This window comes from Pteropus alecto, unplaced genomic scaffold (assembly GCF_000325575.1).
Source record: "Pteropus alecto unplaced genomic scaffold, ASM32557v1 scaffold5, whole genome shotgun sequence".
NCBI classification, from domain to species: Eukaryota; Metazoa; Chordata; class Mammalia; order Chiroptera; family Pteropodidae; genus Pteropus; species Pteropus alecto.
Genome location: NW_006441953.1, coordinates 14622766 through 14650354, shown reverse-complemented (window position 1 = coordinate 14650354; position 27589 = coordinate 14622766). Strand labels below are relative to the sequence as shown.

Below are 27589 nucleotides of genomic sequence, written 5' to 3'. Positions count from 1 at the left end.
TTTATAAAAAGGTCAGTCCCGAAATGAGATTTGGAGATGCTACATCTAAGTAAAGAGGGAATAGAGAATAAATGTAATAGAGTATTTTGCCGATAAAAATGAATCTCTGTGTAGGTGGGCTAAAGAAAGACTTTTAGGAATAAATTGGAAAATAAAAATTGGCTGTGGCTAAGTCATGTAACAGAGAACTATGCAGACAGACTAGTAAACCAGGAAGTTTATAAATAAGCAAAATGCTGCCCTGTAGCATTACTTCCTGTGGTTAACCGTAGGTGGAACTCCTTTGGCATGGCCACTTCTTTGGGATAATCTTCTAAACAACTCTTACACAATGGTCACAGAAAAGATCTGGTGAAGAAATCGCAGGTTATAAATTTCATGCTTAATGTTAGAGGAGCAATTCTTGTACATGGATGCTTATTTCAGGATAAGAGAAAATGAATCAAGTATTGAAAATGTTGAGGTACAAATAATTTGCAAATATAGACACACAAAAAACAATATTAACATGAGACTATAAATTAGGTGAGAACTGTTAATTCTCAAATAGCAGTTAGGTAAAATATCATTTATCTTCCTTTGCTTTTTATTATCTGTCCCAGGATTTTTTGGGTATTATTGATGGAAATCAACTTTGGCTGCTAAGGGAGCCTCCTCCATTTATCATGTGAACTTCTGTAATATTCACATGATTTCACACAACAAAAAATGAGAAGTTAACAGTAATAACATAAATGAAATGAAAAATAGCTCTACTCAGTTGAGGACAATGGAAATAAAATTTATTTTGAAGTGTTTTAATCAGAGTAAACTGTGTTAGTTCTCTCTTTGAAAACAGAATTTTAAAAGTTAGAGTTGATTCTATTAAAGAGTCTAGGTGACTAAAATATATGAATTAAGAAAAATAAGTCATAGTTGTTCTTTGACATCGAAATAAAAATATATAGATTTATAGGTCTTCAATGTGGACTATTTTCTCTTTCAACAGATTTTCTCTTGCCATGAGAATATAGTAACTTATTTCTTTAATGGGGATGTTTATAAAATATTTACTGTATTCTTAATGACATATTAAAATTAATGTTTTCATTCATATTTATCTTATTCAAAAATGATTTGAAGTGATTATAAAATGTATTATAAAACCTGACAACTAGTCATGATTTATTGTGACTGAAACATATTTAAGTCCACCAAAAATACAGCCTTTTTCCCATCCCACCACCCCATCTTTGTATTGTATTTTTCTTGTTTTTCAAAAATGTAGTCTTGGTGATTATTCAACAAATAAGACTGTCATCAATTGATATGGACTGCCCTTGTATAAAACATATCTATTGGTTTTCTGATCTGGTATCATCTCATTGTTTTTATTGCCATCTTTCTCCTGCTAATGGAACCAAACCAATTCACCTGTCTTAGCAGATATGGATAAGCTGCCTGATGCTGCTTTGGTGAAACAGAACATGCCCACAGGGGGTTGTTTCAAATTTTGTCTCAATAACTTGAAAGCATTTCCTCTGACCTAACTAATCTCTCTCACTCACCTTTCTACCCACAAAGTAATCTGTTTTCCAGTGTTGGTGATCTGCCTCTCGCTTTCCTCAATCACTCACATTTATTTGGTATTCCTCTTCCGTGCTTGACGTGAGCAACAACAGGATTCAGTTGAGAAAATGCACAGTCGTTTATGAACAACTCAAGCTGGTCTTGGTAAAACAAAGTATTTGAGTTTAATTCCTTCTTACATATGGAAGACTATTAAGATTCTAAATAGGTATATCTGTAATTTAAGAAAATGTTTAATAAACAGATGTCTCCGATAAAATTTCAGGAAGTATGACAAAACAATAAATTCCTGGCATGTAATAAGGGAGTTATTATAGCATCAAAGATATGTGCCAAGGGACATCAGCTAGATTTCTCCAGGTTGGTCAGCTTGTCATTATAATCTTAAATTACTAGTCCTCAGCTTATTAAAAAGCTACAACTGTGTGTATATGTGTATATGTGTGTTTGTGCACTCATGCATGTGTGTGTTTTTAATTGAGGTAGAAAGATGGTCAGTTAAGTGTAGTCATTTTGTGCAAGTGGGAGTGAGAGTCTTGAGATTACAGTCAGAATCTTGACTTTCTATTAGTACAGTGTTTATCTTAGTAGCTGTCTCACTTGTTCATTATTTCTGCTGAAGTGACAACAACTCAGCTGGGCTTCCACCATGAAGATAATAAACCTGCAGACCAAGTTCTATTATTGTCAGTGTTTTAATCAGCTAAGGTACTCTTATCACTACATTTCAGATATTTATTAATCATGGGAAGTGTGGGAGTAGGACATATTACAGGGTAAGAAACACGGAAGAAGTACGCCATTGATCTACTATCAAAACCATCATATGAAATTCAAACCTTGCCTAATGGTAGCTATGATCAGGAAGATGTGATAGGGGCTGACTCACAGATTCCTCTGGCTTTTGGCCTAAATCTAGTCAATCAAAAATAAGGCTTCTAAGTATAAAATATCATGCCATATGTTGACTAGGCATATGTTTTGAGACTTAAAAGTCTTTAGAGATTATATATTCTTTTCTAACTTTTCCAAGTTACTTTTCCTGAATAATGTTATTTTTTGTCAGTTTTTGAATACATGCTTCTTATCAATATTGGAAATCCTAAAATTGTTAAGAAATTTTCCCTGTTCTTGGTGCTCATTTGAGACCAAATAATACATTTGCATTGTTATAATCAATATAATATACCTTTAAGAAAATAATGGTAATTAACTTCATCTAACAATTAATAATAGTATAAAATACCTCCTTTGTGCCCAATCCTGTGCTAGGTGCTAAACCAAATTTATGGAATTTAATCTGTCACTTATATTGTTTTTGTCCTTTTTTTTTTCCCCCACTATCTCATTGCAAATGGAGTGGCTGGATATTCCTGTGATTGTCACAGTTCATAGATAGAAAATAGTACATGCAGTGCATTTTAGAATCTATGATACCTGCCAAATCTGAGCGGAATGTCAGAAAGGGGTAAAAAGAAACAGCACAACCAAGTAAGCTTTCTCATTTCCAAAATGACTTTCAGGTCCATTTCAGAAAATTTCGACATGAGTTAAAACCTTTCTCAACTCTGCAAACTAGACTTAATTCAGAAGATTACTCTGAGTCGTATGGATCGTGACAATGTCAGAGGGGCCATATTTTTACATGTATAAACCAGTCCAGGAAAATTTCTACAATATATTAGCCACAAACAAATTATATTCTTATTTCAAATACATATGTCTTATCTTGCTCCCTTGATGTATCTTCAATAAATGCATGTATTTTGGCTTTATAAGAAATTTTCTATTTTCAACTAACATTAAATTGTCTGCACATTATCTTATCCCAATAATGATGTAAAGCAGACTACCCTGTGCTTTAGAGTTCATTTTCTTTGGGGGAATGTCTCATTCACAGTTTTAGTTTGCCGTAGGGGAAATGACAGGGTGTATTAAGTTTTTTCAGTAGCAATAGTTATATTTATTTGGGGACTTATTGCATTTCATTTTTCATATCTTTGCATATGAGAACCTCAAATGTACTTCTTTTCTTATCTCCCTGGGGTCGGCAGAAATAGCAGAGGAAGATGTGCAGCTTCAGAGCTTTGGACAGCGAATGTGGCAGTGCTAGAAGCACCAGCGTATAATAGACCAAAGTGAAATTGTTCTACATGCATTTCCACTCACTCAGGCAATTCACACACAAACTGGAAAGTCCTCTCCCTTTTCCATTTTATAGATGAGCTGCGTAGTTTTTTTTTTTTTTTTTCTTAATGCTATTCCCAGTTGTAGAGAATAAAGAGGCACTTTCTATCCCATTTGCCTAAAATTTCCTTTCAAGGAAAGTGAGTGATAGAGAGTTATCGCTATCAGTTTTGCCGAAGTGCTTATTTTTCAAATTCATATTTGGGCTATGCTTTTTCACACAAAGGACTTGAGGCGTTCTCTAGAATCCAAAATAAATGAATATATGTTAATTAGCTTACATCCAATTATTTTAAATTTAACAACTCTTAGTTTCTTATGGTTTGTATTCTATTATGATTTGCAATATGCGTGTGGTATATTTAGTAGGTGGTCTTTAAGATACAGTCACTTATATTTTAATTCTATATGAGTTTATGTAGAATAAAATATGATAGATACATTCTGCAATGTAAATTTTGTTTGATGATCTTGACTCACAACTGGAGATGAAGTGATTTGGATCAAACAAAGCATGCAGATATATACATTGATTAAATAATCTGTATTTCCATAATTCTAGTTATATAGGCTGACACCTTTCAAATGAGTGGCTAACTTTTTGGGAAAAACAAGAAATTTAATTTTTTTTCAGTCTTTTTAAAGTACAATGAATCACTGTTATCAAAATAATTTTATTTTAAATATGTCTGACTAGAGTATTTTATGAAGCCTCTGCTTTTTTCTGAAGCTAATTTCCTCATAGATCACATGGTAAGATATTAAATCACCTTTCACCAATCATGCAAAGCAAAAGATGTTCAAATTCTAAGCGTTTGTCCCTCATGAGAGATGTTACCTCGTGTTGTTGAATCTTCCTATGCAAATTAGGTTTATTCCTTATTCTACACCAGCATTGAAAGAAATTAAAGAAAAAAAAAAGCACAAAACTTGCCAGCTGGAGATGGTCATGTTAAATATTTTGCCCTTTTGTGTTCTTGCATCTGGATCTTTCCATCAAGAACAAAATAATCTGTGAAGTTTTATGGAACTTCAAGAAAATATTCTTTAAAAAGAGAAGGAAAGTAATGTTTTCCTCAGTTCAGAAATAGCCACAGCCAAATTATTATGAGTAATCTTCAAGCAATATCTAGAGGAGATCGCCATTTTTACCCAAAAGTATTGCTGTGGAGTAAAAATACATTTTTTTTCTTGGAATCTTTCAAGATAGTTAATTTTCCATGCACACAGATGATTTAGGTGGATAACCTGGCCTTGTTAACCATGTACGGTTTCTGACCATCAACATTATAACTCATCAGACTTTCCAAAGCAAGAGCTATTTAAATCAAAGGATTTTCATTTCGGATCCCTGACTGCTGCTGGCTAGATGTCAGAGCTTGGAAGATACTCTCTAAGTAATTGTAAAGCACTGTTCTCCAATCAGCATATATTATTGCAGGCAAGAACTACACCATCAGAATTTCTATTGAAGTTATAACTCAGTCATTTAAATTTTGTGTTATACATACTCAAATGTCTCTATTGGATTAAAACATGTTACTTTCTTCCCCTTTCATAGTGGTGTTCAGAACAAAAATACACTCTTTTGAGTTCTCTAATTACTCTTTGGGGATAACTGTCATTGTTTTTGTGACAGGATTTAATTAATATCCATAAAATGTTTCATGGCTGTTTTAATGCCAGCTCTCAAATACAGAGTAATAACTCTTAAAGGACAGGAGAAATTGGGGGACTTTGAATATGAGACTAAAGGAAGAGAAACACATTTAGTATTTTGGTTTGGTATAGTCTTTTGTTAATTTATTTGATTTATTTATTTATTTATTTTTAAGGGGAGTGGGATAAGGATTGAGTAAGCAGGTTTTTGTTTTTGCTTCCAATTTTCAAGAAACTAGAAGTAGGAAATCATATATAGAATCTTCATCAACTTTCACCAAAAGGTTCCATGTTATTAATAGTTGAAAAAGAAGGCGAGACACCCTATGTTGAGATTTGGTCATGTTGCAAATAGAGAGCAAAAAGTTCTCTGAGACCATGCAACAGATTACTGTTAAAGCTAAAATAAAAGTGGAGGTTATTAAAATTGCTTTCAAGGACAAAATCCTATTATTCTTGTGAGAGAACGTAATTTAGTAAGAGCATCAAAATGGGAACTAAGAACCTCCATTTAAATCCTTCTTAGGAAATAAACCAGGCAATCTATCAGCCTCTTTGTCCCTCAATTTCCATACTGTGAAACTGTGGAATGGGCCAAAGACTTTTAAAAGCCCATCTAGTTTTAAATTTGATTTTTTTCTATGTGTTGAATATTTTTAAATTTTCCAATATAGATAAAATGTGGATATTTAAAGTAAAAACAATTTATCATAAATGTTATAATACTTTTAAAACTATTTAAAATCCATACAAGGATTGTGGTTAAGAAGAATTTTGATTGCAAGAAGGGAAAGCAATGACTGACATGACAAAAAGAAAAAAAAAATCTAAGTCATAAACACAATTGATTTTTATCCTCTTGCTTTTTGGTTTTGTTTGAATTGTAATTTCAGACTGTACTTTCAAAACTAATCATAAAAGAGCCTAATAGCTAGCAATAGATATTTTCTAAAATTGGGCCAAATATAATTTCCTGCACATTTACAATCAAGTAATTCTTATAGTTTATATTATTCTCTTCAATGGACAGTCTGAGTATGATGTCTTTCTGACTTTGCTCTCTTTGTCGAAAATTATAGTTTATACTTTTACAACAAAACCACACAGACTGTGATTGGCAGAAAATTTAGACGATTGTATAAACCGATGTACACTTTGAAGAGTAAAAAGCAACAAGTCCTATAGAAGCTCCTAAGATTTTAGAGGTATTATTATATGTTCTCTCTCTCTCTCTATCTCACATACACACATATACTACATATTATATATAAACTTATATAATACATAATATATGCTTGTAACCTGAGCTTTTTTCAATGATACTAAAAGTATGTTAATAAATGTTAGCCTTTAAAACCAAATGTTTTGAGTAGCATTTCTCCAATCCAGGAATGAAATAATTTAATACATGAGGCATTTGTGTCCTCCAAGTCTAAACCTTTAGTGTCCAATCTATAGGACTCTTCTCGGGGAAAGCCCATTATTGCAAACTTTCGTCCTGGGATCCAGTAAAGTGAACTAGCACAGCTGTACTTTACACATATTTCTAGGAGAGTCAGTGCCGCAGCTCAGAGGAGACTTGCACTATCTAACTCTCACACTAGACTGACAATCGTATGAGTAAATAGACACTGTCTACTTCACTCACAACTCAGTGTCTCATACTTAGAAGGTTTCAATATACATTTGAAGAATAGATGTATTTCCTTGATTTTATTAAAAATATGCCCAGAAAAAATAAATATCAGACACAGAACATTTCTCTATATAGTCTTTACTGTTCCTCTTTGACTTTATTTTGCAAATATTTGGTAAGTGGATATTCTGTTCCAAGTACCATTTTTCCAGAAAAAAGAAGATTAATCATTTGAGTCATTTCCCTGAACAAATTTCATATTCAGTGGGAAGAAGAACATAAACATTGCTAATAGAAAAAAATTGTGATTATAAATGTATTGAAAGGATATTTTATCAGAGTAAAACGAAGACAAGACAACCCAGCTTCATGCCAGGGTTGAAGACTTTTTGATGGGGGAAGCATGAGAAAATTTTTTTGCTTCTTTCCTACTCTAGTCTCTTTAAAAAAAAACAAAAAAACAAAACAAACAAAAAACAAAAAAACCCTATACTTCTCACATGTAACCTTCCACTCACATAATTGTGAATTCGTTTTTTTTCACAAAAGTAATTAATTTTTTTATCAAGGATTTTGAAAGAATATAAGTTTACTTGACCATTATTTTGAATCCAGCTTTATTAAAGAACTGCTTAACAATTATTAGTTTGAAGATCTCTAGGTAAACAAAAATGTTACCTGGGTTAAAATAATTCTTATCAAATGTTGGAACACTGACAACGACATATAATTATCTGTAGTGGCTTAAGACAATCCAGATTTCTCAAGCATGCGAGTGCCTGTATACTTCTGTTTCCTTTGCCCCATTATAATTTTCTCTCTCTTCTTTTTGGACAACTCCCATTCATACATTAATGTCCACAAATATTATCTCTTTTCATGAACTTGTAACAGTTTCAGGATCCTGCATAAAAATGATAGTCTCTTCTTCCCTTTATAACATTTGGTATGCATCTCGGTCAGAGAATATTTACTGAGAGCCTGTTTTGTTTAAAGCACTGTGCCAAGAACAAAGAGTCACTTCAGCTCCCCAGACAGGGCTGTTTTAGGCCAGAATGCAGAGCACAGACTTACTGGTTATTTACGGCCAGTGTCCATTCTGAATGTCCTATGCCCTTGCAGTACCAGTGTGTTAGAAATTCTGAATGTAGCCCCTATACAACGCATCAAGAATGCCCAGGCATTTTCAGATGCATTGTTCATGTTCCTTTCCTTGAAGCTCTACCACTGCACCTATGTGGCAAATTCCTAGATGAAAAAAAAAGTTTGAATTCGTTTCACTTTTTTTCTCAAACATTCCTCAGAGGAATGTCAATTCCCATTCTGTGAATCCTTCATGAACTGAAGGACACTTTGGAAAAGCAATTTAGAAAATATGTGACAAACCCAAGTGAAGCAGAGTATTTGTTTGGTGCCTATGCCTATGCAGAGAAGATTGGCAAATGAAAAAAAGAAGTGGAGGAGGTTGTCTAGATTTGCAAACCTCATCTCTTAAGCCTCATCTTTAAAAGCATACGTGACTTGTGAGTCGAATAGATCTAAGACTGCTTGGAAAGAAAGACAGGAGAGAATTGAGTAATAAAAGAGAAACGAGAATGAGGGGGGATATCTGTAGCTGAAAACTCAGAATGAAATACATTATTTTAAAGTATCTTAGCGCTCGCAATGCATGTTGAAAGAAATTCAAAAATTTTATCCACTGATTTTAAATAACAATAGTGATTAAAATTATGGACATTAGGATCAAACAGACTCATGTTCAAATCTCACCTCCTACCTATATTTAGAAACTGAGTATCATGAGACACTTATGACCTTACTGAGCATCTCTTTCTACAAATGTTCTTGCATGAATTAAAAAAGATAATGAGATTATCGAGCACTTTCTGTGTGGCAAACTTTGCTTTCTGAATTATGTGTTAATTTAATTATCACAACAATCACTTTGTCCTTATTTTGCACATGAGGAAACTGAGGCTTAGAAATATTCACTTTGCCTCATTTACTCACCAAATATTTTCACCCAGATGATCAGACCGCAGAGTCTGAACTGCTGCTTTGCATACTGTTGAATTATACACACACTTCCTTCATGCAGTAACTGGCTCTTAGTGCTATATAAATAGAATTTTATTAATAACAATTTTGAAATAGACCTATTTTACTCCAGACATTTTGCTGTAAATCACACAGCACGGAAGTGTGACAAAGTGGTAGTTTCGCTTTCTTCCTGGCACAAATAATACTCCATCTGAGCTGAATGATACCTTTTAAATACCAGATATTTTTTTTTCTCCTATTATTTTTTTTGGAAGACTGAAAGGAAAACATTGTTTTCCTTACTACTTCTGAGTTTCCCAGGAAATCAATACTGGTTTACAGAATATATTGCTAACTATTAACCAGATTTGTCAAGTGGAAGATGGATTTAGTATATTTTCTATAGCTACAAAGAATTTCTATAAAATGGTGGTATTGTAGTACAGAGTATGAAGAGTCAAATGCTATTCTGTAAAAGGAAGAAAGTTGTTTTTACCTGCCTAAGCTTCAGGTTCTTCATATATAAAATGTAGAGTGAGTTCAAACATAAATGACACTTCCAGCTCTAAGGTAAATGATTCTATAGTTCATTAGGTAAAAGTCCTAGGAAGAAATTTTTCATGCATTTCAGGAGAATAATTCAAGTTATCTAAATATAGAATCATAAACTTTTTAAGGTATCAGGTTCATATCTTCGAAACACTCAAAAGAATTTCCTGCCAGAGGTGATTTAGAAAGTACAGCTGTGTAGAGTTGAAGTTGAACTATATTAGGTCTTAATGAAAGTTTGTTTCTTACCTTGAGTTTTCTTAACTTGCTGGTATAAGCTAAATGCATATACAGAACCTTAAGAAAGGACTAACAGATTATATTCGGGTTTCTTAATCTGGGAGAAACAAAACAAACACAACCAAAAACCATCCCAAGTAGACTAAAACCAAGGCTCCAATTACTCTGTGAATTCTGGCAGCAAAGCAATAGAAAAATAAACCCAAACACCTGCTGTGTGTTTACGTAAATTAAGTTTACCAAGAATTTCTCTAAAACAGGATTTCTTTAAAATGTTCCAGGTAACTATTGCTCAGTAATTCTGGCTTTATCAGTCACACTGTAAATTCGATCAGTGTTTCTTAAAATGCAGTCTTCAGGCCATCTGCATCAGAATTACCTTATTAAAATTGCAAATCCCTGGCTCCCCAAAAATCTCTCTCTCCCTCTCTCTCCAGCACCCCCCATTTCTCCCTCCCTTTTTCTCCTTGTTTAAAAAAGTGGCCTTGTCAATAGTTTTCAGATTTTTTTTATCAAGATGCATAATGAGTGGTACATTTTAGGTCAATGTCTCCTGTCAATGATGGGCCTGTAGTAGCCATACTGACCATTAGTTCTCCTTAAAAAGTCATATTTGATTAAAATAATAAGCTACAAAAGTCATCTGAATAATACAATATTGATATGGCTTTATTTATAATTTGCTTAACATTTATGAAAAATCTTAGAAGCCCTAATTTCTGTGATAATAGATGTTAGTCATGTCACTTTTTTAAAGATGAAAGAAAAAATATTTTTATAACTAAAATATTTCTCTCTTTAATTGTCAGAGTTTTTATTATGGAAATAAAGAGTGTTACATTTTTTCTTAATCTGAACACCAATATTTAATTCACAGTTGCTAAAATTTGTGGGTTATTATGGTAATTTAACACAGTGTTTCTTCTGATATGAGTTAGCTAACTTGCTATTTTTATTTTATTTGTTTTTTTTGTTGTTGTTTTTGTGTGTAGGATTTTTTTTTTTTTTTTTTGGCCCGAGTCTATATTCTAAGTCTGTTCCACAATAAAGATGGTGACTATATAAGGTACATGGGAAGGTCACTGCTATCTAGAAAATAAAGATGTTTAATAATGTGACTCATCAAAGTCCTTTACAACTCTAAAATTTAGAGTCAATTTTTGATGTAGGTGCATCCAACAGGTCTTCCAATGAGCACACGACTCTTACAAAGAGTGAGGTAACCAAAACTATAATAATACCCAACCTATTTTTAATGTAAGTGTCCTCTACAGCACAAACAAATTATCTCTAAAACTTAGTTACACTTCATAGATCTTATTTTGCTCATAAAATTACTGGCCTCACCCACATCATCCCACACCCCAAGCTTTATACCACCTAAAATGACATATAATTACTTAGGCACAATCAGGCCTGGCCCATCTCAACCATGCCCCACCCTACTCCACCCCACAGACATGGCCTCACTTGACAACATAAACTCACACTCATTTCCAAATGAGTTAATTCTAAAATGTATTTCTCACCATCTTGTTTACCATTATGTTTATTTCTTTCTAGTATAGACAGTTTCATTCTTACAAATATTTCTTGAACACTTGCTACATGAGAAATACTCCGTGTTACTAAAAGAAGTGAGGACATGATAGATATCTTACTGACCTCTCAAAAGATGACATGATTGAGAAAATAAGACATACAGAAAGAAAGTCCCTAAGGAATATGATGCTGGGAACAGATTTAAATCATAATAAATTTGCTGTTAAATGGCCAAGTATACAGTATAGACAAAAATAAAAATTTAAAAATAAAAGATGGCAAGTGTAGAGAGAGATTATGGGAAAGCCATGAGCATCCAGGACCTCTAAATTGAATAGATTTTGGATAGATGAAGGGTTGAATCAAAGGTATTCAAAGAAAGAGTAAGGATGTAGCATAAATAGCGATTAGGAAATACTGTGACATATTTGAAGACGAGAGGGAAGATTGGTTTGGAAAGAGTATTATTGGGGAGATGCGTTTGGACAGATGTGTTAGAATTAAATCATAGACCCCCTGATTGCCCTATCGAGAGGGTTAACTTTGAATGTGATGAGGGATTGCCTGCAGTTCCGGAATAGCCAACTATCTTAATGGAATTTTAGGCAGTTCTAGTGACATGCCAAAAAAAAAAATAATAATTGAGATTGGGCAAAAGACAAGTATTTATGTTGTTGAATGCATTAGATGAAGAAAGAATGATGATGGTAATGACAGCAGGGGAGTGAGTGAAAGGCAATAAGTATGGACAAGATATGCCAAGACTGCTATGTCATAAGAGGTAACAATCTCCAACTTCTTTTTTTTTTTTTTTTTAAGCTTAGTTCAGATTCCATTGTATCCAGTTTATACTTAAGGGCAGACATTTTATTAGTTTCTATTGTTATAGCTCTCAACTTTGCTTTGAAAAAATTACCCAAATAGATTGAGTTACTTTCCTTCTTAAGAAAAAGCACAACCTGAAATTTGCTGGAACATGTTGCTTCTAGCATTCAACTGAATTTACTTTCTATCTTTGAGGAAGAGCAAGGCCTGTTCAGTCACTAGCAAATCACTAATGGCAAGGAGTATTTGTGGGGGTGGGAGGTGGAGACTTGTGGCTCATTCCCTTGTCACCTAGCCCAAGCTCCTCTAGAACTGCATTATAGAAAAAAGGTACCTGATGCTTTCTTATTTCTCATGTGAAATCCTAAGTGTAGGTGTCAGTAGAGGAAATCTGATCATTGCAATTTCAGTCTTTCTCTCTCTCTCTCTCTCTCCCCCTCCCTACCTCTCTCCCTCCCTCCCTCTCTCTCTCTCTTTTTCTTTCTTCCTTCCTTCCTTCCTCCCTCCCAGCCCCCATCCCCCCACTATTCTCTCTCTCTCTCTCTCTCTCTTCTTTTCTTTCATGTGAGTTTCTCTCTTCGCTTACTAGATATAATGTGTAATGCTTTGGGAGATCTGGGGAGGAATACAATATAGAAATTCTCCACAAAGATTTAACACTTCCTCCTAAATGTAAAAGTCTATTTTTTTTTTTTTTTAATTCAAGCATGTGCTATTTCTAAACCAAAATCAGGTACTCAATGAACAAAATTGCCTAATAAAGACTTTTACTCCATAAGCCTCCCTTCTTTCCTTTTTTTCTTTTTAATAATGATAAGAAAAAATGGAAGCCGTCATGGGACTTGACTAACTAGGAGCTACCAGTTGTGTTTTGGCTAAGTTAAAAGACTAATCTTTCCCTCAAGCTAATTTCTGATAATTAACCAAAATATCCAGGAGTGCCAAGACAAATTAAGCAGATAGGATAATATTTTATACCCTCCTTTGAAAAGCATCATGCTGCTCAGTAGTCTGTATAGTCCAGTCACATATAACATAAGTAATCATCCAAAAAATACTGGAGTATCACTCATTCTTAATGATATCATAAGGGAGCTATTTTGAAGGAGATAGAGCTGGGGATGGGGGCAGGGAGGTGAGGGAGGGGAAGTGAACTGAGAAGAATTAGTAGCAATAAAAAAGAAAAAGACCCTTTACTAAGTTGGCTTATCTTTCTCCCTCTCCGTAGCCTCAGTTAAGAATGTAGGTTATATCCCTTTGAGAAGAGTCATCAGGGCCAGGAGGCCATTTCATGGCCTGTGACCTACTGGAGCTGTCAGCCAGCCGGAGTGCCAGAAGAGAGATTTCAGGCAGCAGATCAGCCTCAGAGAAGTAGAGAGACACAAGCAGTACTTCACAAATCTATTCTCCGTTTCCCTTTCACTTTCTCTGTGTCTGTGTGTGTGTGCATGTGTGTGTATTCTACCAGGAACTAGAGAAGGTCTCTATTTCATTGAACACTGATCATCTCAAACCACTCATAAGTTGGCTCATAAAACAGTCATGAAAAAGATTCTCCGAGAGGACATTTCACTTGGGAATGTTCTAAAAATAAGTAATATCCTATCCCCCAAATCATCTAAATCTCTTTTCCCCATAATTACTACCATAAATGCAGGCCCTTGCTTAGCACAGGTAAAATCGTTATACAAGAATACTCTTAGACTCATACAAAAAACTCTGCCATTCTCTGTGTGCGCGTGTGTGTGCGCGCATTTTTTAAATATATCCTAGGAAGACTACTAAATGTTCAAATGATCCACAGGCAGACATTCCCCAGATAATGATAATATTTTTTACCTGTGCCATTTGTCTTATGTTTTTAAGGCTCTTCTATTTACAAAGCAAGATGAGGTTAGTTTCCTCAATTTTACTTGTTGCATTTATTTATTTGTTTATTCATTTATTTTTAGCTCTTGAATACTTTTCATATTCTGATAGCAGCTGAGAATTAATCTACTTATCATGTTACGGTAATAACCTTTGACCTGAAAGTGCAGTTATTTTAGAATTTATCAATGCCTATTGTCTGTGAATGTTAGAGCTGACCCCCTCCCACATTCTTTTCAGAGTATTTAAATGAGATAGGAACAGCAATGTTCCTGGGACAGTCCTTGGTCTCTGGCCACAGATCCCCTGCAGTGTTTCCATTATATCTTTCAATCCCTTTCATCCCTGATAAATCCGCATCTCCTCAGGTGAGCATTTGTCTTACTTTGAAAGAATTTACAGTCCTCATAATTTGGTTATTCATAAATGCCTTTCTCTTCGCAATTGGGATTTCCTTGGTTAAGACATGCAAATCACAATATCAATGGGCTTTAATATCTAAAGTTTCCAAAAATTAATCTCTCAAATCAAAGATTGATTTACAGCATTTCCACAAGGTTTCATGTATATTTTCAATATATGATTAAAGAAATGCCAGTAAATATAGCTGTACAAGAAAACGTGGTTGCCATTGACAAGGTCTTATTGCCTATTTCTAATTTCATTCTTGTCAGGAATTAGAATAAAAGTCATTGTTAAATAAGACTAAACAATTATAAATATAGATTTTCAAGGTCAATAAGTAAAACTTGTTTTACTTCATTAAAAACAATCAGTAGCTTACCTGAAAACTGTGTAATTACTAAACTAAACATTCACCAAATTTAGATTCAAAAGTAATAAATAGCAAGTTATTTAAATCTGTGCTGTATTTATTGTAAATAGTCATTTTAATGAAAATGTATAGTTATTTTACTTATCTGGATAAATTTTAATTTTAAAGACCTCAATCTGCATTAAAAACACAGTACTGATGAATATGCAGGAATTTGTAATATCTTTCTTTAAAAACCTTTTGTGTACAACAGATATGAACAAATCTTAATAATATTTAGGGCAATTTTCTTATTTGCAAGAGTTAGAACTAGCATCTAGGTGGTTCTTTAGCACTAAGATTTTTCTGTGTCACCTTTGTATTTGTCCTAAATCTTCTCAGCCCCTCTCCCACTTTTTGTTTTGTTTTCTGTTTTCTCATCTGGTTTTCCAGATAATTTGTCCCATTATAGCTATGGAGGCAAGGCAGGACCTGTCTCATCTATCCATGGAAGACTTTCTTCTAGAGACAAGATAACATTTTTCTTCTTCCTCTTTTCTCCTTGCTTCCCAAGGAGAAATATGACTTATATTTCAGCTAAGTTTAGAATATGGTGGTATATTAAGAAATATCACCATGTGCAAATCTTTAAGCACTATGTTGTTCTCAGAAATTATCTGAATTCTGCTTCAAGATTCCCATTGCTCATTCTGTCTTTTCTTCACTGCAGTGAGAGGCATGGAGGTTTCATGCAGGTCTGTGGCTCTTTTTCCTGCAACCTCAATCTTGGGCTTCCCTGCCTTTCCCTTCAGTGTTTCTGGCAGGTCATCCAATCAGGTGTTTTTAATGTGTTAAGAACTCAAGCAATTTCTTTTCCCTCTCAAAGCCCATGTTGGTCATTTTGAAATGAATGTCATTTGGTACTTAAATAACGTGGCACAAACTATTGTATATACATTGATGCATATTCTCTATCTTCATATAAACCTAAAACATTCTAGCTGATTATTTTTCTTTCGTACTCTGACTTTGCTGCTAGGCCATCTTTATAAGTATTATACGTAAGGTCCAATTTATAGTAGGGACATTCTTTTCAAAATTTGAGTTCATAGGGTCCTGTCTTCCTTGTGCTATGCATCCTTCCTTTTAAATTAATTAGGACCTGTTAGTATCCAGGAGAATGATTTTCGATTCTGGCTCTACCCCAAAAATGTTATATGACCTTGGGCAATAGACTTTACCTTTCTAAGCCTTAATTTTCCATCTATAAAATAAAATAATTATATGTCACTAATTATTTTCCAAATACTTTTTCTACATTGATGTTTCATGATAAGAATTATTTTAAGTCAAACAATAGAATCTTAGCATTGTGTTTGATAATCTGTACAGCTCGGCTGTCAGAAGAATGTATACATGCTTTTCTTTTGACAGTATTTTTATAATGAGAAGTGCTGGGATTTAGTGGGAAAGCATGATTTGGTTCAAATTTACCTATGCTCAAACCTTTATTTGGCTATGTGATCTCAGGCAAATTATTTAAACTTTTTGAACTTTGATTTCATCATTTGCAAAAAATATTAGAATATTAATTAATATTTTCAAAGTCGTGAGGATTAAAAGCACCTATCACATTATCTGGTGATACTTGGCATTCAATAAATGTCATGTACTTTTTTTGTTTTAGCAATATCTGTAATAAAATACATTAATAACTAATTAATATACTACCTGTGAATAATTATAAAAAATTTAAGATACTTTCCACTTTTTGGTAAATAAGAAAGACTAGTTTTCACTGAAATTAAATAAAAGGATGATAATGAAGTCAGTCATAAATATGACAATAGAAATGAATTATCACCAGATATCGATACAAATAAATAATTTTATTATTAAACAAAACCAGGAAACAAACTATGTCTAATACTCTTCAAATTAATAACAATATTCATGGATAAAGAAAGATTTGTTAGTCCAAATAGATTGAATGGATGATCCCTTTAAAATGTATTTGGCACGACCTGAAAATGAAGCTGACCCTTCGACTGATAATTTATTTAATCCTTTTTCCCCTAAAAATGTTAATGTGAATATAGGTAATGAGATAATCAATGTTACAAACTTTAATTCTGGTTGACTGTCTCCATCATAGCAACAGAATTTTGACTTTTGCAATATAATCTGCTAATAGAAAATATATTCTCTTCCAAATCACATCAGAAACTTTTGTCACTCTCAAACATCACTCTTCTTGCATGCACGATATGGTAGGCAATATACGTGATCTGGAATTACTGACTTTATTTTATTTTCATTGCCTAATATTGTTACTTCTTTTTCACTTAGATATATTTTGATGTCCAGTGAGACTAAAAGGCCCTTGAAGTTGGGTACTATTGTGTGTCTGTCCCAATGTCTGGTCACAAGCATGCATAAAATGAATTTCTTCAGTACTTGTTGGATCCGATTTTTCAATAGTGAATGTGCATTCCACAGACAGCTTTATCTGTCACAGTCTAGCAATCTTTTATTCACAACTCTGAGTCTGATGGTGTTTATTTTCTTGTACATCAATATGGCATCATGGAACATTGCTATAAAAAAGAGTTGTTTCCACAGTGCTGGTAACAGTCTGAACAACAGAACCTCTATTTCCTTTCCCTTTGTCATATTATTAGACCAACAGTATTAATAGTTTTGGGGAATAAGGAGCTTTCTGATTTTTTTGTCCCCTTATATATAAACTAAAGATGCTTCTTGCTTTAAGATAAGATAGGATGTCAATATTCATTTTACATCTAATGAGTCTTACATAAAATAGCATTAGGTATAAAAATATTCAACATGACTAACTACACTAGAGCTTTTTGCTAACAAAAAACAATTTTTTCTAAGTGTCAGACTAATAATTCAAAGTCATAAAAATCTGAAACTCACAAGATCATTATTAAAACCGAGATGTTACAGCTAATCCAGATTTCTTTTGCTGTTTTTCTGAGAAGAGCATATTCAGCTACTAGGAACAGCACGAGATTTCCTTCCATGCTTAACAGAATTTAGCCTAGGCAACTGATAGTGACAGACATATAATGAAGCCAAAGATGAACATTAAAAGTTATTCTTAACTTTAATATTAGTATTGTTTTTTTTTCTCCAATGGATTCTGTAGAAAACACAAGGCCTGTAAAGAAAAAAAAAATGAGTGGGATATTATACTCACTCAGATACAAATGATTTATTCATTGAGTGAGAAAAATATCTAATAATTATGAATAAAACTACTTATTTTTTATTCTTTAAAATTTTCAACAATTCTTAAATTTAATTTTGTATAGGATAGACATAAGTTCCATCAGAATATGCATTTCTCTGTGATTTTGTTTATAATTGTGAAAAGAACAAATGAACTCTCCCCCATACCTCATTTTCTTATTTGTAGATTATTATTAATATTATTGTCAACTACCATGATCAATAATTTACTTGTGAAGCATTTTAAAACCACCAGAAAATGTTGTGTCATTTGAAGGCTTTATTAAGTTTATTGACAGTAGATTATTGTCGGGAAAAACATATTTCATTTTTGGATGCCTAGATTTCTGACAGATTTAGTTACAGGGGAAATGAATTTGATGGATAACAGAGGAGGCTTTGAGCTGCATGAAAAAATAGCACGATTTTTCATAATATTACTGTCTCACATTGAACTATTGGCTGTCTTGCTGTCCAAGGTTGAAGCAAATATTTTATTAGAAATCAAATCAGTTTTAGATAATAAAAACCCATATTCTATCACTGAATGAAGTACAAGCTCCTCAAAGATCCTCTTTTAAATTAATAAAATATATCAGTTTATGTATTATAATACACCATCCAAAAATAATAAAGGATTCAGTCTTCGCCCTTCTTCTTAACCTTGTTCCTTTATGTGAAGTCTACTGATGCCACTGTTGATCTGATATAGAAATGCTTTGTGTTCTATATCACTGAGGTTTTCTTTCTTTTTTAAAAATGTTTGTTTTTGTTTTTGCTTTTTTTTTTTTTTTTTGGCCCTGCACAGAGATAGTCAGAATTTATATCTTTTACACTTTAGAGTACCATTTGCCTTTATGGGCCAGATCTGTTCTATTTCTATTGGCACACGGACTTTATTATGAAGCAAAATATAGAGGCTATGGAGCAAAGGAGAGTGTGAAGAGGGAAGAGAAGGAATGTGGGATGCATCATTCTCTAGTTCTTTTCTCCATTTCATGTGCCTCTCTCTTTACTTTGCACAAGCCTTTCTAGTAAACTTTCTCACCTACAGCTTCTCTCCCAGTTTCTGCTCACTTCTTTCCTTCATCCTACTTTTTTTTTGGCGGGTCTACTTACGCTCTGGTTTTTTTTCCTCAAGAGACCTTCCACTTCTTTCTGATGCATGTGAAAGAGAATCATGGTGCAGCTCTAGACTGACAGCAAGGTTTGGTTTGATCCTAAGAACAAAGCTATGGTCTCTACCCAGACTCTTAAATTGAGAATCTCTTTTCAAAATTCCTCCTTTTCAAATTAATTAACAAAACAATCCACTCTTTGCCTAATATGTATGAACTGTGACATTATATATAAAATGATATCAGGGATGTCAGAATTTGTTTTATTGATTTATTTTAGCTACTTTATTGACCTCGATCACATTTAAGAGTAACTTCTTCCACTCTTTTCCTTGTGTCATGTCTTCTACTGTCTTTCACATCATCAGGATAGAAAGAACACTTGAGTCTAGTTCTGATGGCATCTAGGACATTACTGCAGAGTTGAGGAAGAGTTTAGAAGTTTTCTCTATTATTCATTTTAGAGGTGGTTAAAGATTTGAAGGAAAATATTCCAGTGTTTTAAACATTAATCATTAACTGCAGTTGGGATCTGACAGATGTATGATATGTTCTTTCCGCAAAATTCAATTTACCATTTATAGGAAAACAATTCATTCAGATATCTCTTGCCTTTTGCTAGGATCAAAGGAGTAGCTGCAAGGGTCTCTTTTGTAGCTTTATTTTGGTTTCTGACTACTTCTACCTAAGTGGTCAAGTTGGAATTACACGGGCTAAATAATTTGGAAAAAAATATTGTCCAAGTTATTATTATTACACACACAAAAATCTGTATCTATATGTATCATGTATTTTCTATCTTTATCTTCATCTATCTAATCCATAATGTAGTTTTCAATGGAAAAGGAAAAATGTAACAGTTTTATTTTAAACTATATTTAATATGAACGAAAGGATTTCTGGTATTCATTGAACAGAGATGAAAATCAATCTCCAAAAATTTAAGAGAAAATGATTATTTGTTTCAAAGCCAATGCATGAGTTACCATCCATCTTTCAAATTAACTATGCTATTTGTTTAATAAAGAGCTAATTTAACTTAGGGAATGTTAAAAAAGCTGTCTGCTTTTTGTGATTGTCATCCAAATTTCTCACTGAATTTCCATTTTCCAAAATAAAAGGAAAGAAAACTTACCATGACTGATTTATTAAAAAAATTTATAACCGAATATTTCATACTCAGAAAAATCGTATAGTCATACATTTGCACAATCATTATAGTTTTGTTTTGTTTTTATTTTTTACCAGATTTTATTGAGAGCAGTGTAGGAGACATTTTTTAATCCCTAATATGGTAACATATTTTTGTTTCTAAATGTATGTGGCCTAGTATAAAGCAAGTGGCCACAATCAGTATGGATTTCTTATAGAATAGAAATGTAAGTGACATTGTGAAATATTTTAATTGCATGTTCAGAAATGCTAGTGGATATGCCAAAGTGAGAATAAGATCTTGAAACTAATTAATGTGGCTTCATTTATCAAGAGCACTAAAGCTGTTATAAATACTAATAATAGCATTGCAACAGTATATTTCCGTTTGTCTGTTGATAGTGCTGTTATAGTGCCCCACACCACTGAATCGAAGAAAGGCTTTGTGTGGGTTTAACAAAAATCATACCTCATTGCTCTGTAGTAAATTCATGAGACTGCTTATATTAAGGCTTCTTACACTAGTAATGATCTTACTCTAGTATCTATAGTACTGAGAATGATAAACTTGAAAAAAATTGTGTTCATTGTTTATAGAGCTGGAGAATTAAAGGAATCAGTTAAACAAACTCAAAGTTCAAATACATTAATTAATAAAAATATGTAAAATACAAAAAAAACCTCATGATTGTTCTTTGAGGGAGGTAAAGATGAGCTGAGAAGAGGAATTAATGTGCAAAGGTTAATTTTAATATAAAGTCTTTTGTTATAATTTGAGACTAAATGAAAACAGAAAAGTCTTCAAAAAGTATACTAAGATGAAGGCTAGTCTTCATTTTTCACCTTTAAGCATATGGGAATCTTTCCCAGTAGATTGCTTGCCACTATTTTTTGTGAGAACATATATAAAGAGCACTGGATTAGAAATTTTAGATTTGGCCTTGAATCTTCCATTCCTTGTTAATTTTTTTTAATCCAATTTTATTTCTCAGGTATTCAGTTTCTTCATGCATAAATATAAGGGAGTTAGACTCACTAAATTATAGGTCTTTCAACTAGCTCTAAAAGGCTGTGATTCTGTGATCATTAACAGAAGATGATTGATGTCTCAAAGGAAAAATAAAGTGAGAGCAAGACTTAATGGTTAGAATTATATCCAGGAGAAAATCACCTGTCAATACGTAAGTCCAAAAATTATTTGTGGGTCCTTAAGAGTCACCTACAAAGGCAACCAGTTTACTATTTTCTATGACAATGAAATTTCCAGATCAACTATGAAGAGATCTCTACAGGCAATAAAGTGATTTAAGTAGAATATCGCAAAGGCATGTTAAATCAGAGTAGAATGCTAATAGTAGACAGAGAAAGAAAGTCAGCCATGGTGAATGTAAACCTGTGTGATGAGAAGTCCCCCTGAAACTTGAAATATGCTCGTCATCTGTGGCAAAAGACTAGATTAGTAGCACTATTAAAGGAAGGCAAGGACACATTCGTGCATTGTTCTATATGTCTTCTTGCTTGCAAGCTTCATTTGCCTTTGTTTTGAGCCCCAAGTTCGGCTAATTATTTATTGAACTTTATTTTTGGGTTCTTTTCCAGGAAGCATTATACATCATCATCTTCATGATCTCAAAAAATATTCTATACTGGGTTGGTTACAGAACAGGCCTTGAACTTTTATTTTAACTTGTGGTAAAAATGAAAAGAACATGGCATAGAAAAAAAGAGTGTCCTGTGTTTTAATGGTGACTATGCATCCAAGTTACTAGTTTTGTGACCTAGGACAATTTATCTAGTCTATCTGACATTCAGAAATACCATTTGAAAAATTAGTAAAACTCTTCATCTCCTGAACTGTTAGGGTGAGAAAAAAAAATGTATAGGAAACATGTATCATGGCACCTAGTACAGACTTGCATTAATTTTTAGTTGATTTTCCTATAATTTACTCATTTTCATATTGGAATAATTCTCAATTCCTGGAATTTGTAAACCCGTTATTTAATACCGGTTTTGCTACAGGAGAGTGATCTTGCACAAACCATTGTCTTTTTGGCCTCCAGTGTTTTTATCTGTAAAAGGAAAATTTGAGCTATATAATCTTAAATACTCCATGACTTTTTATGTAATTTTATTTCTTCTGGTCTATTCAGTTTTAAAAGAACAACAACAACAAAATAGATTACTACCATTTCCTGAATATGCAACAAACTATAATGGTTTTCTATGCAACATGTTAAAATTCAAAAATATACAAATTATTGTGGTCTTCTTAAAGCAAAGCCTAGTCATATATAAGAATCACCTCAAAAAAATTATAATTTTCACCCAGAATAGTTAAGACATGAGATGTGTATTTTTAATGTTTCTTAACTAAAAGAAACATTTAATCCACATATTGAGTTCTTCTTTAAAAGTTGAAAATTTTCTTCTACTTTTAATAATTTCTAGAGTTGGAGACATCTAAATTTTAGTTATTTTTTTGACCTGCAGTTGATTTCTCCTTGTCTTCTAAATGACAGCTACTGATTACATTATTATTCAGATCTCTGTCCTGTCTTTCTAAAAGGTCATTTTCAGTCTTTTTAAAAAATTAAGTCTTTGTATTTCTGAGAATAAAATTATTATTATATCTTATGAAGATGGTTTGTTGTTATAAGTGGCCTTCTTAAAGCATACAAATAAACACAAAATTACCTCCACTTTAGATCATCGAATGATTCACTGTTATATAAATGTTGTAGCAAATATGCAAAGCTAAACCTGTGAGAAATGTATAGACAACCCCTATTTCATCTCTCTCTGTCAAAAAAAAAAGACTTTATAATATTATTATGAAGAAATGGTTGAACAATGACAAAGGTGATCCTTGTACAATTTAAAAATTTTACCTAATATTTGATATTATCCTAATATAGTCAGATGCACTTGAAAATATCTTTGTCCTTGGGCATAAAATTCTATTATACATTGTGATATTTTTTACCTATATCAAAATTAAAATTTTATAGACTGTAAATTAGAGATTCTGACTCTTCCTTCAGCCTATTCTTTTATGATTTTATAATGGAGAAAGCTAATCAACATTATTTTTCTTTGATACTCCAAAATCTTCACTCTTTTCTAATTCACAGGGAAAAGCAAAAAAAAGAAACAATAACCACAAAAACAAGATTTAATCTAAGGATAAAAATTCTTTCATTAATAGATCAATGTAATGCTTATTGTTTAGCCTGCTTACCTTAAATAATTATCATGTAATTAACTTACAGATTATTTAAAAGAAGGTAATAAACTATACCTATTCTGTTCCAACTTTTTACATGAAAATTCTTTTTCTTGTTTACCTCTTCCTGGTAGATCTTTTCTGTAAGGATACCTGGCTAATGCCTCAAAACTTTCCAAATATAGGTGTCCAGTTAGCTCCATGAACCCCATTTAGTAGCTATAAAATATGGTGAATACTATTTCTAGTATATCTAGGACATTTCATCATTAGTATTTCTCAAATTCTGTTACATAATTTTAAATAATGAGAACGGCCCATAGAATAGCATTTCATTTCTTTTCCAAATACACGTATAAGATTAAAAAATAAAATACATTTGAATACATCAAATTCTAATTTTAGAACTATCTGAAAGCATGTTAGTACCATAGAAATATATTTTAGTTTAAAAATTAGTTGGAATCTGAAACTATAAAATAAAATAGCAGTGCATAGTTATACACTAATGACCTAGGAGATACTTCTCGTATTAGGGCAGTTTAAGAGTGTGTGCCAGAGAGAAAAGAACATCATGCCCCCTAGATATATTAGGTGATATCTAATTTCTAGGGAGGACATTACATTGGAAATGGTGGTCATTCTCTAGGTCACTGTCAGTATAAGACTGAGCTAAGACTGGAATGCAAATTATTATAAAGGCTAGATTGGCTTCTATAAAAACATGCTATCCTCTGGAAAACACATAGGCATGGGTTGAATAAAATGTCCATTTATAAAAATTGTGTGTTTCTCCCAATTTGGCCATATGAATCACTTTGTGAGAAAGGTATATTAAAGCATTAGCCACTGTGATAATGAGATGGAAACTTCATGATAATAGCATAAAATAAAAAAATGAGAAATAATGTTTTTTGGAAATCATATTATTTTAGCATGTTTATGCTCACAATGTATCAAAGCCACTACATTCTCCTACATGGTGAAATACTGAGAATAATTAAGAGTTAAGGTATTATAATATGTTAGATAAAAGGTAGATTAGTTGATTGATTGGTAGATATAGATTTATCACCTACATACTCTGAGTTATAAACAGTCGTAAACACTCTACTCTGAAATAAATTTAAACAGAATTCTCAGAATATGAGAAACCCAACATTTTCCATATGCACTGTCATATTCCATTCTTTTTCTAATATTCATATTTCATTAGCATTTAGTGCACAGGCCTTGGGATTTTTTCTGAAAAGAAATATAAATATATTCAATTTTGATATTTGTGAACTATTTATCATTTAATTTACCATCAAGGCCTACTTAGTTTTGTTTAAGACACTAAATTAATCTAAATCCCACCTTTTTTACTTTGGATATGCAAATATTTTTACTTTGATGTTATAGCAATACAAATTGAAGTTTGTGACATGAACTGCTAATGCTAATTTGATTACTTCTGTATTAGTGTTGAGTGCTACAAAAATAGAAAGAGATCGTTTAAAAAATGAAACTGGGAATGGAAGAACTCTCTCTGCAGGCCCTCTGCAATGATGGTAGTATTAATGCATGTACATTGATGCTTGATGATTCTCATACAGCAGCGAATGGAATTTTGAAAACAAATAATTTAGGATTTTGAGAAGATCTGACAGCTTGATTTTGTAAAAATTTGAGTTCATCGAAAAGTTCTCATTTTATTTTTTAATAGCTCAGAGAGTTCAAATCTATTTAAAATATTTATTGCAGATTATTTAGATCATGATTTATTTTCGGTAGTAAAGATGTTTATCTAATACAGCATAGACAAGGTGCCTGAATTGTGAATTTAATACTTTTTGGATGGATGTGAATCAGGCTTTTTAAAACAGAAAGGATGAACCAGGTTTTAAAAAATATAATTGATTTATTTCATAAATTTGAGATTTCTAATGACCTGTATCAAAAGAGATGATATAACTATCTGGTTGCAACTCCAGCTAAGATAAGTATGCCTAAAAACTGTTGGAAAACGATTTTCTCCCTCTTTTAAAATAGTAATTGCAAATGGTATCTCACCAAGTTGAAAAAATACGTATATACATTATCTGTAAGCTATTCCACTGGTGGAGCTGCAATAATATCTGCCACCTGTAGTATGCCTGCCGCGTGCATGTTGCTTGTCTATTCATGAAATGTTCATGTAGCGTCTGTCTGTGATTTGATTACGCCTGAACGTCTCTATGCTCGTTAACCTTTTACAGGTGCTGCACCATTCCAAGGAGCTGCAGGTACTAAGAGAATGAACAATGCTTATCAAAGCAAGACATGGCACACTTGTGAGCTCCAACCTCTTCCCATGCCTACTTTAGGCCGTGTTTTGGAGGTTGTTCAATGAGTTAGGTATTATTGACCAAGGAGTAAAACAGAGGAGTGTAGCTAAGGATTGAAGGAGCAACATGTTGTATATTTATAATACATTATTGATCATTAGACCAAAAAAAAAAATGATGTATATAGAGAGGGGGAGAGTGATTGAGAAATTTTCCTCAAGATGTGACTAGAAAAATGTTTTAGAGTGTGTTTATATTATGTTGATTTTTAAAAAATATTCCACTTAATGTATGTGGCATATGAAAATTTATGGCAGAGAGATTAACTGTTAGAATGTTGGGGAATAGAGAACAATAAGCTGATGGATGATAAAATTAATTACTTTAAAGATTAAACATTGAATTCTGTTTGGCTAATTTTTCTAATAATTATAATAGAATTTTTAATGTAAATTAGTGAATTAAATAATATCAAACATTGGCCATTAGTCTGTACTTGTGGAAATTCACAATTTGTACACACAGGGAGGAAGTATACAGTGATAACCTCAAAAAAGTGAAGCAATATTTACATATATACAATATAGAAATTCTTTCAACATTGTAACTTTAATAGCAGAGAATTCTCTTCCAGAATGCTATGGTTTTGCCATTTACACTCAATCTGCATATATAGAAAAAAAAAAGAAAAAAAATTTGTACTCTTTCTAATCTTTGCCTCAAAAAAACAATTTTCTTTTTTCAAAGTATTCTCAAAATTCTTTTACAAATATGGTTCTTTTATGCACAACATAATGTTTTAAAAGAATGTAAATCAATCTGCCTTGAGTAAAGCCTTATTAAATAGGTATTATCTAGACTTGAGCAAACCACTTACAAAATCCAGCAGCTTTATTAGAGTTAGTGAATGCTATTGTGATATGAAAATCATTAATGCTCTTAAAAATAATGATGCCATTGATACTAGTCTTTATCATTGAAACCATTTTCAAGGGCTGAAAATAGGGCAAAGCATAACATGAGCTCACTTCTGCTTAATGGGTTCACAATCTAAACTACTTTCTTGCTCGACCTTCCATTTTAAAAATGGGAACTCTTTTATAAGTCACTTACAGAAGTTAAGTATAGTAATTCTATCCTCTTTCTTTCATAATGGGTGTAAAATAATTATCTTAAACTCTTTACACTTATAACGAAGAAAAATCGGGGTGGGTATAGTAAGGAAAGAAAGCATCCTATTTTCCTTATTTTTAAAAAGGAGATTTTGCAGATGTAAATAATCATTGTTTTGTTCATCTCTTCATCTTTTTCTCACTTCACATAATTTCTTTCAACTCGAATGGAATACTTTTCAAAAATGAAATCTGTTTTAAAACTCTTCTTCTTCTAATGTAATTTGGAGCTACTCGGGTAACCACTGAAATGTCGTGTCTTAAAATTATTTCTCCTGAAATATGCTGTTGGCTGCTGCTAAAAGAAAACTGAGGCCCACTCCTCACCCTCAAGTCTTAATGTCTTCCTGTTTTGCTAGCCTTCATTTTCATTTAAACAGACGACTTGTCTACTGGATGCTATTAAACATAATGCAAAAGTGGCAAAAGTTTATTTTCTTCCAAAGTGTATAGTCGTGAGGTGGGGAAAGAGGACAGAGACTGCACA

The 27589-nt window shown here is 32.6% G+C and overlaps 1 protein-coding gene across 1 annotated transcript in view; it reads left to right on the top strand.

Annotated features, from left to right (window-relative positions):
- Positions 1 to 26010, top strand: part of PCDH7 (protocadherin 7) — a 245610-nt gene extending 219600 nt beyond the window's left edge. The window contains exon 3 of the mRNA XM_025051811.1: positions 25862 to 26010. Coding sequence (XP_024907579.1) covers positions 25862 to 25995 — 134 coding nt within the window. The 3' untranslated portion in view covers positions 25996 to 26010. The remainder of the gene's footprint in view (positions 1 to 25861) is intronic.
- Positions 26011 to 27589: the final 1579 nt, after the last annotated feature.